The sequence below is a fragment of the Notothenia rossii genome, assembly GCF_949606895.1.
Source record: "Notothenia rossii genome assembly, chromosome: 7".
Lineage (NCBI taxonomy): Eukaryota > Metazoa > Chordata > Actinopteri > Perciformes > Nototheniidae > Notothenia > Notothenia rossii.
In genome coordinates, this window is record NC_136905.1 from 40,537,000 (window position 1) to 40,547,261 (window position 10,262).

Genomic DNA, 10,262 nt, shown 5'->3' on the forward strand with positions numbered 1-10,262 from the left:
GGGTAAAGTATGAAGAATGCCAGCCGGCGTAAGCACTTTACTCAGCAGACTTTACTTATTGTTTACTACGTAAGGAAGCAGGAATTGCAGGACCCAGAGCGCACGGAGCACAGAGCGGACAGCAGATAACGGAATTGCAGTTTTATTGCTTATAGATTATCAGAACATTTCAAAGGGGACACAGCCACATTGGATATTAACCTATGGATTAACTACATCATCGTTTTTATCGTTTTAATGCCATTGAAGACCAGTTTAGACCAGACAAAGACAAAGGTAAGCCACGTTAGCATTGTGTAGCTACCTAGCACCACTTCTTTTGATTTACGTTTTTGTTGATAACGTTGCAAGTGTGTATCTTTCAGTGTTGAGGTGGGCACCGTTAGATTCTGTGTCTTTACGATCATAAACGATGTGTTGGATGTGCAGCTGGGATAAGTAATAAGGGAGCTAGAAGGGATTTCCGGTGCATAATAGGTTAGCATTTTTCGTTCGGGGCTAATCCAGAGGCTCACTGTTAGCATTGGGGGGCCTAAGAGTATGTTTTTTTTTATTTTTAATTTTTTCACAACAGTTGTATTTGGATGGAATGAATACCTATAGTGATAATTCAAAGCAATACAATTATTTTAACAGTGAAAAAGGTCAAATGGAACCGATGGTTCCCAAATTATCCACAGGTGAGTCCGCCTGGACTTTATTTTTCTAAACCTCTCTAAAAAGGTCAAATTTAACTTGTTTTGCATCAATCTTGATACAGGGTACTTATTATATGTTATAGTTTGGATTCCTAAAGCTTATAGTCTACTAACCCATCATTCAAGGGTGGTTTTCACTATAAGTAATGTTTTTTTTTAGGCGGACATTATAATTTACATGTTTTTACTATGTTCCATCTGAATTTACTTTAAAATAAAAACATCTAGATTGATTCTGACACTTCTACATCCAACTCACAGATGTAACCTTGCTTTGAGAGAAAAGATTATTAATTTACCCCTTTTTAGAAGTGAAGATATAGTCTTTGCTGTGTTAGTGGCATTTTGGAGCCTGAAACCTGAAAAACAGGCTCAGTGCTTAAGAGATTAAAAACCGTGAAATATTAACTTAAATTTCAAATTGTAGTGTTTCAACTCCAAACTTAGCAGACAGCATCGGTGGAGGGTCAAACACATTACCGTAGGAATGTTCAGTCGATAAATATGGCCCTCTTTATTCTAAGCGTGTTCGCAAAAAGGCGGGGCTTACAAATAAATGCTCATAACTCATCAACAATGTATCCAAACAACACATATTATGGTGGATAGGTTCAGTCTGTATTGGGGAATAGGCACAGCAATGTATTTTCATTTTGGACTATAGGGGGTGCCAAAAACACGACAAATGTATAATTCAAGAAAGAATGGACGAAATGATTTAATTTTTTTTAGACAAACTCTGGGGGTGAGTATGAACTCATATCTCCTAAAGCCATACTTGCCAACTCTCCCGATTTCACTGCCCTCTCCCGGTTTCGTCCCGGGGTCATATTTCTCCCGCATTTCTCCCGATTTCTGACAAAATCAGATTTACTCAGGACTGTTTCCACTCTGACTTGAATACAGCTACACCATTATTTGGTTTCCATGGTAGCGCGTCTCTTTAGTAGCGCACACAACTGAAAGTCTGAGAGGGTGAGGAAGATAGTCACAGAAAACTTAACAAGAATCGACAACTCTACCCTCTGCTCACTCCTTTCCTGCATACAGGTCCAGCCCACACATATGCTCCATCAAGACAGTGCACTTACAACTACAATAAGCATGTAAATGTTAATCTACAGCTCCGGCGATCCCCCCCGTTTCCGGGTCGCTGCCGGAGGACCTGGGAGTCTGGGACGCAAAAATGATAGAAATGAGAAATGGCTAATTTCCCAGGACTCGCGCACGTCTGCTTGACGCCGGGACGACCGGCTGCCCTCCCCGACAGGCGCATGGACGTGAGGGCCCGCTCATCACTGCGCGAACATCTGCGACCGCAGTTTTAATTGTATTTATTATCCCTCCTATTACATTCAGGGTTAAATTTACCCCTTTTTAAGTTTGAAAATCTAGGAAAAATACTTTAAAGTACACACACACGCACACACACGGTCTGTTGGGAGGTAAACATGCACTGTCTCACATTAACCAAGGAATATTTAATACATTTAACGGGAGGGTTAACTAGTTATTACAATTCACTATTCGACACAAAAACAACTACTTATCATATGTTGTTCTTTCATAATTATTTTTCTAATCTAACCCTGATCATAGATGTATGAAGAGAGTGGTAATCACACATTAGCAATTGTTAAAGCTATTTGTTTAAGTCTAGCATATTATTCAGCTTGCTAGCATTAGCCTACTTACAGCATAATTTTCACTGTTCCCCTCCCCAATCTGATCAATGATGACATGTATAGCCGCATATCATAATTTCAGCGCTGGTTGCCTTGGTGGTGCCCAGCAAATAATGTGGGCTTCGTAAATAATTGGACAGCCTTCTGGGGAAAACCTGATCTGATTAAGAGAGACCGCATTCATCCTACTTTGGAAGGTGCAGATCTAATTTCAGCAAAAATTACAGAGCTTTGTGGCATGTGGCATCCATGAAAAACTGGAGTTGAGACCATGAGGAGGAGTCGCAGTTTTATATGTTTCTCTGCGCTCTCTCTAATAAAATACCCAATATTAACGGTGTGTGCGTCTGCCCAAGGACAATTTAAAATAAAAACTAATAGAGGTGTCACACATAATAAATTAATAAAAGTAAATTTAGTAACTACTACAGTGCAACAAAACAGGAAGATTAAATGTGGACTCTTAAACATAAGATCTTTAGCATCTAAAGCAATATTGGTCAATTATTTAATATCAGATAATAATATTGATACAGTGGGAGAAAAAAGTATTTAGTCAGCCACCAATTGTGCAAGTTCTCCCACTTAAAAAGATGAGAGAGGCCTGTAATTGTCATCCTAGGTATACCTCAACTATGAGAGACGAAATGAGAAAAAAAATACAGAAAATCACATTGTATGATTTTTAAAGAATTTATTTGCAAACTATGTAAATAAGTATTTGGTCACCTAAAAACAACCAAGATTTCTACTCTCACAGACCTGTAACTTCTTCTTTAAGAGCCTCCTCTGTCCTCCACTTGTTAACTGTATTAATGGCAACTGTTTGAACTCGTTATCAGTATAAAAGACACCTGTCCACAACCTCAAACAGTCACACTCTAAACTCCACTATGGCCAAGACCAAAGAGCTGTCAAAGGACACCAGAAACAAAATTGTAGACCTGCACCAGGCTGGGAAGACTGAATCTTCAATAGGTAAGCAGCTTGTTGTGAAGAAATCAACTGTGGGAGCAATTATTAGAAAATGGAAGACATACAAGACCACTGATAATCTCCCTCGATCTGGGGCTCCACGCAAGATCTCACCCCGTGGGGTCAAAATGATCACAAGAACGGTGAGCAAAAATCCCAGAACCACACGGGGGGATCTAGTCAATGACCTGCAGAGAGCTGGGACCAAAGTAACAAAGGCTACCATCAGTAACACACTACGCCGCCAGGGACTCAAATCCTGCAGTGCCAGACGTGTCCCCCTGCTTAAGCCAGTACATGTCCAGGCCCGTCTGAAGTTTGCTAGAGAGCATTTAGATGAAGAGGATTGGGAGAATGTCATATGGTCGGATGAAACCAAAATAGAACTTTTTGGTAAAAAATCAACTAGACGTGTTTGGAGGAGAAAGAATGCTGAGTTGCATCCAAAGAACACCATACCTACTGTGAAACATGGGGGTGGAAACATCATGCTTTGGGGCTGTTTTTCTGCAAAGGGACCAGGATGACTGATCCGTGTAAAGGAAAGAATGAATGGGGCCATGTATCGTGAGATTTTGAGTGACAACCTCCTTCCATCAGCAAGGGCATTGAAGATGAAATGTGGCTGGGTCTTTCAGCTTGACAATGATCCCAAACACACCGCCCGGGCAACGAAGGAGTGGCTTCGTAAGAAGCATTTCAAGGTCCTGGAGTGGCCTAGCCAGTCTCCAGATCTCAACCCCATAGAAAATCTTTGGAGGGAGTTGAAAGTCTGTGTTGCCCAGCAACAGCCCCAAAACATCACTGCTCTAGAGGAGATCTGCGTGGAGGAATGGGCTAAAATACCAGCAACAGTGTGTGAAAATCTTGTGAAGACTTACAGAAAACGTTTGAGCTCTGTCATTGCCAACAAAGGGTATATAATAAAGTATTGAGATGAACTTTTGTTATTGACCAAATACTTATTTTCCACCATAATTTGCAAATAAATTCTTTAAAAATCAGACAATGTGATTTTCTGTATTTTTTTTTTCTCATTTTGTCTCTCATAGTTGAGGTATACCTAGGATGAAAGTTACAGGCCTCTCTCAACTTTTTAAGTGGGAGAACTTGCACAATTGGTGGCTGACTAAATACTTTTTTGCCCCACTATATGCTGTCTCACTGAAACTTGGTTGAGACATGAAGAATATGTCAGCATAAATGAGGCCACTCCACCCAGCCATATCAATACTCATATTGCTCGAGACAAAGGCCGAGGAGGTGGAGTTGCAGCCATCTTTGATTCAAATGTACTTATCAGTACTAAACCAAAATTAAATTATACCTCCTTTGAAAGTCTCGTTTTTAGTCTTACGCATCCGACCTGGAAAACTTTGCAACCAATCTTATTTGTTACAGTGTACCGTCCACCAGGTCCTTATTCAGAATTCTTATCAGAATTCTCTGAGTTTTTAGCAACTTTGGTACTTAAAACATATAAAGTAATTATCGTAGGTGACTTTAATATGCATGTTGACGACGATAAAAATAGCCTTACTGTTGCATTTAACTCTATATTAGATTCTATTGGTTTCCGTCAGTGTAATTAAACCAACCCACTGTTATAATCACACTCTCAACCTTGTTCTGATTTATGGTATTGAAATTGAGCAACTATTAGTCGAACCACATAATCCTGCTTTATCCGACCATTTTTTGGTAACTTTTGAAGTACTGTTACTAGACTACAAAGCATTAGTCAAAAGCTCCTGCAGCAGAAACCTATCTGTTAGTGCTATAGCCAAAATGGAAAAAAGGAAGAGATTCCATCAATACTTAACTCGATAGCATGTCTGCATGTAAGGTAGGAAACTTATACAAAATGTACACCACCCCAAATTGAAACCACTTGAAAGGATATGGCGTTACACTAAACTTGAAGAATCTCATTTAATTTGGCATATTACTCTCAATGAATATAAGAAAGCACTGCGTAAAGCGAGAGCAGCTAGATGAGTTAGATGAGAATAGATGAGAATAAGAATAATGCAAGATTTCTTTTCAGAGACAGAGAGCCATAGCTCAATTGAGCCTTCTATTCCCATAGCACTCAGTAGTAATGATTGTATGTGCTTTTTTAATGATAAAATTGTTACTCTTTGAAACAAAATTAATGACATCAGTGTTTCCCACAGATCTGAAATATACTTGGGGGGGAAGGTGCCAGGGGGGGGGGCTGCGAGCGGAGCGCGGTGCGAGCGGACCGCAGGGCGGGCTTTGTGACGTGCAACACATGTGACAAACAACAAGTTTTAACAACATGTTTATTCATTAACTTTACATTACTGTCTGGCAATATTCATTTTGTACAAAGATGGCACTGTTTGTCAGAGCACTTAATCCGTCCGGGTTTGTTGAAGAACAGCTCCAACGCCTGTGTGTATGGGAATGCCTCTGGTGCTGGTCCACTGACTGCTATCCGCATACATGCAGCCAGGTGCTCCCCTTTCAGTCGGTTTCTCAAGTCAGTTTTCACCTGTAAAACAGACAGTTTGTTTTAAATGAACTATACAGAATGACATGCAACAGGGAATGACACTTACCCTGTTCATCGTAGAAAAATCCCTCTCGCAGTTTACACTGGAGACAGGGATGACCAACCCCGCTGAAGAGAGAAGGCTGAGGTTTGGGTATATTTCTGCCCATTCGTCCTTCTCACTGGCCAGGAGCTACATGATCTCAGCTTGTGTCTTGTCCTTCAGAGATTAGCCAAGGCAGGGCAAATGAGTATACAGTATAATTGAAACATTTACAGATGTCAAAACAAGCAATTCTAACCGTCAAGTTCATATTAATTTAGGTATTTACCAACCTTAAATGTTCCTTCAAGAACATGCTGCTTGTAGGAGGTCCACTCTTGGATAACTTTGGCATCCTGCCCTGGGATGAATTTGTTGGCAAGGGTCTGCAACATTGAAATGTTGATTACATCATTGGAGGTAACTGCCTTTGGACCCAGGACACTGAAGGCCCCCAGCACTTCAATATGCTGGAACCTGCTCTCAATGTTGCTCTCCAGGCTGCAGATGTAAGGTTTGAGGACCTGGAATGATATTATACATTTTTCAGTTCAAGGAAAATAAATATTGGAATGTAAAAGTAAGAAGGGATGTATTTACATCTCTGACAAATCTGGCCCACATATCTTCCCGGGGGCGCTCCAGAATTCCGTGTCCCCTCCTGATCCTCTCCTCCTCTCCGGCAATGCTAAACGTCCCAAGTCCACCTGGGTTGTCCAAGTCTTGGTGTAGGCGAGCAAGGAACGTTCCGGGGAGTGGGGTCTCGCCTGCCTCCAGAATTCTCCTCAGAGTAACAAGTGTGACTGGCACCTAAATGTGGAAAAAGACAACAATATAATAGAATGGATAATGCAAATAACTGGGAGCATCAAATGCATTTCTTTGTAATCTACCTGCTCCTTTATGTGGAGAAAGTTCACATCAGCTCTCTGAAACACCTTGGACAGCATTGCAATGTGGGGCAGCACATCTGCCTGAAGGTAAAGGGCAGCCACAAAGCAGTATGTGGCACAGAAGGTGTATAGACCTTTGGCCACCCGGCACTTCCTTGTGCTCGCTTCTTCCGCCAGAGCAGCCAGCACAGCTGTAAGGTTCCTCTGGAGGTTTTGAACGGCTAGGTGCTGCGATAGCCACCTTGTATCTTTCACCTCCTAACAACAAGTAGAAACACTGGTAAGTAAAATATATGTAAATAATATGACACCACAATAGTATTATGAAAATAGGTGAAAACACACCTTGACTTTCAAGTCGTTCAGACCAAGAGTGGTAGCGGCAGCACTCACTGTGGCTGACCTATTTGCACTATTTCGGAAGAATAGGTGCAGTTCCTGCAGGTGGTTCCTGAAGTTTGCCATATACCTGACAGTATTTGAGGCATCTTTGCATGCCAGTGCTAGTCTGTGAGCAGCACACGCTACAGAAACCAGCTTTGGAAAACTGTCTGTGAACTGCTTTGCCACTCCATTCAGACGGCCTAAGTTTAAGAATTAAATGCAGTGTTGAGGGCGTCATTTTGTTTCCTTTAATAACAGCTGACAATACACATTTCACACAATCCATTAGATTTAACAATAAACTCCATACCCGTCATCACTGCAGCACCGTCTGTCCCGAGTCCGTAGAGCCTGTCTACCGGGAGATCCTTCTTCTGTAGTACACTCTTGATGGCAGCAACCATGCTGTCAGCTTTCCCATCTTCCAGAGTTACCAGGTCAAGGAAGTGGTTGAAAACATAACCCTCTTTATCCAGGTGTCTAAAATAAAAATGTATAGGTTTTCACACATATTAATAAATATTAAGTTTAACTAGGCCTAGATCTTTATTTAAATGCACATCATTCCTTTAAAAAATACCCCACCTAACATGTAAATCCAGCTGGCGGTTTACAGATACATCTGCGGTTTCATCAACCTCTAGGCTGATTGCTTGAGATGACCTTATCTCTTCCAAAATAGGCGACTCTACTATCTCTGCAAGGATCTCCAGCATTTCATCCACTATTCTGTGTTATTGATAATTGTTTCTTTGATCCACCTGAGAAAAAGAGATCATTTAACATTTAGCTGGTTAAAGTTCTTAGTTTCACAAGCATCATTTTGTACTAGGTTTACCTTCAGCTTTTCAAAGTAATCACAACCCAAAAGCTGAGCTAAACTTAAGAGCTTAGGGTAGTGGGTGTGGTGAGCCATCTCATTCTTTACTAGCCAGTAAAGACATTTGAATCCACCTATGAAGGCCTCATGCTCCATAATAACTGTGGGCTCAAAAGCCTGCATCACTGAGTAGCCTAGACCAAGGGCAAAGACATAATTCATTATATGAGCCAAACATGGTTGATAGGTTGCAGAAATTAGATTTAAATAAAAAAATGATATACCTGATGCAAGTGAGACCTGATGCTTTACACTATATTGATGAGGCTCTGAGGAGATGTGGCGCTCGATATAATCCTTGCGGAAAACAAGAATCCCAACTTCTATGAAAGCCCGTTTTAAGGGGCCTTTCTTTATTGGAGGCTTGTGTTGACTGCAGATTCGGCAAAACATTCCTTTTTAAAAAGAAAAACGTGTTAATTCTTACAAAAAACAAGTTTTATTACAAATATGAACTTGCAAATGCCATTCATACCATGCTGGGTGAGGTAGAGCCAATTCTTGAACTGTGGCATTTTGAGCCAACCAGGGTTCCATCCTGAGTGGCGATGCTTGGAATCTGAAAATAATGCATTGGTATTACTGCATTTAAATGGTAGAGTTCTTCTTGCTATTATACTATGTCTGTGTCTGTGTCTGTGTCTGTGTCTGTGATGCTTGGAACTGTGCTGCTTGTTCACCTGCACCTGCTTGTATCACACTGGGACCTGCACCTGCTTCTACACTGGGACCTGCTGCTGCTTCTACCACACTGGGACCTGCTGCCTCTCCCTCAGTACTCTGACTAGTTGTGCCAGCATCTTCACTGACCACCGGCTAGAATTGAAAACAAGCTTGAATCTAGTTTGGGGTCTGCATTGCAACTCACTGTTGACTGCAATTGTATAATTTCAGGTCAAATGAACCGACATATATCATTATTGAGAATTATGCATTTATTATTGCCATTGCAAGCAAAATGCTAACATTGGCTAAGTTACCTGTGGTCTCTCCTCCTCTCCTCGTCTCTCCTCCTCATCCTCACGCCGTATTCTCTTAAAATATTTTTGAATACTCATATCTGAGGAGTAATGCAGGGGAAATTAACAGTCTAACCTTAGCTAAAGTTAATCTGTGTCCTTCTAACTGGCATAGCCCGAAGAGAAAACGAATTATAATCTTTTTTATATTTAATTTACCACACGTAACTTGCACGCAGCAAAGTTGGCCTGGTTACGTTAAATACACTCTTAGTTGCCACTAACTTCAAATAGTTCGAATCTCCTACCAAAGTCAGAAAACAACAACACAATAAGGAGAAAATAGTTACTTTACCTTGGTTTCCGCGTCTTCCAAGTTAACGTCGTCTTCTCCGTTTCTCGTTTCCCTCCACGCGATGGCAGCATGAACAGGAGGTGTCGAGCGAGGGATCCTACACCAGTTAATCGATTGCAGAGCGAACAGGGGGGGATTATTGTCCCCTAGTTAATCAACCGCAGAGCGAACAGGCACAGGAGACATAGAGCGAGGGCTCATTGTCCATTAGTTAATCACTCGCAGATGGCGTCGCTCGCGGACGGATACAAAAATAAAAAAATGGTCCGAAATATACTTGGGCGGGCCTTAATATACCTGGACGGCCCGCCCAAGTATTAACATTGTGTGGGAAACACTGGACCTCTTGCCTTTGACAAGTATAGTGTTATCAACAGCTCCCGGAAATGTAAGCTCTAATATTACACTAGATAGTAAACTAGAATGCTTTTCAGCCATAAACCTTGAACAATTAAATTCAATGATTCTTTCTTCTAAACCATCAACGTGTATCTTAGACCCAATTCCAACTAAGCTGTTGAAGGAAGTTTTTCCATTAATTAGCACTTCTTTATTAAATATTATGAATATGTCTTTTATTATCAGGCTATGTTCCACAATCATTTAAAGTTGCAGTAATAAAACCTCTTCTTAAAAAGCAAAACCTTGATCCAGAGGTTTTAGCCAATTATAGACCTATTTCTAATCTCCCATTCCTCTCAAAAATTATTGAGAAAACCGTCGCAAAACAGTTGTGTGATTACTTAAAAACAATGATTTATTTGAACATTTTCAGTCTGGCTTTAGAACACATCATAGCACAGAGACAGCTCTGGTTAAAGTCACAAATGACCTTCTAATGGCCTCAGACAAGGGACTTGTCTCTATTCTTT

At 40.9% G+C, this 10,262-nt stretch overlaps 1 protein-coding gene across 4 annotated transcripts; it reads right to left on the reverse strand.

The window, feature by feature from the left end:
- Positions 1 to 5,701: 5,701 nt before the first annotated feature.
- Positions 5,702 to 9,864, reverse strand: LOC307013146 (zinc finger protein 862-like). 4 transcript variants are annotated; one of them, XR_013800872.1, is made up of 12 exons: positions 9,057 to 9,864; positions 8,757 to 8,892; positions 8,552 to 8,635; positions 8,301 to 8,471; positions 7,782 to 8,210; positions 7,507 to 7,676; positions 7,158 to 7,396; positions 6,813 to 7,070; positions 6,520 to 6,729; positions 6,213 to 6,443; positions 5,944 to 6,096; positions 5,702 to 5,876 (listed from the first exon to the last, which is right to left on the reverse strand). XR_013800872.1 is itself a non-coding variant. In XM_079640403.1 (9 exons), exons 3-9 carry the CDS (start codon positions 7,910 to 7,912, stop codon positions 6,070 to 6,072), a joined length of 1,266 nt encoding a protein of 421 aa, XP_079496529.1. In that variant the 5' UTR covers positions 7,913 to 8,210; positions 8,301 to 8,892; positions 9,057 to 9,864; the 3' UTR covers positions 5,919 to 6,069. The 4 variants fall into 4 exon arrangements, 1 of the variants encoding a protein (XP_079496529.1); XR_013800873.1 differs by having other exon boundaries at positions 8,301 to 8,635; XR_013800874.1 differs by having other exon boundaries at positions 8,301 to 8,892.
- Positions 9,865 to 10,262: the final 398 nt, after the last annotated feature.

Bases quoted from the DNA above. Each gene is read 5' to 3' on its own strand.
- LOC307013146 (XM_079640403.1), bottom strand. From the start codon at position 7,912: ATGCTGGAGATCCTTGCAGAGATAGTAGAGTCGCCTATTTTGGAAGAG. The intron at 7,677-7,781 runs GTGGGGTATTTT...TTTTTATTTTAG, and splicing joins CAGCTGGATTTACATGTTAG to ACACCTGGATAAAGAGGGTT. The intron at 7,071-7,157 runs GTGTGTTTTCAC...ACTTGTTGTTAG, and splicing joins TGAACGACTTGAAAGTCAAG to GAGGTGAAAGATACAAGGTG.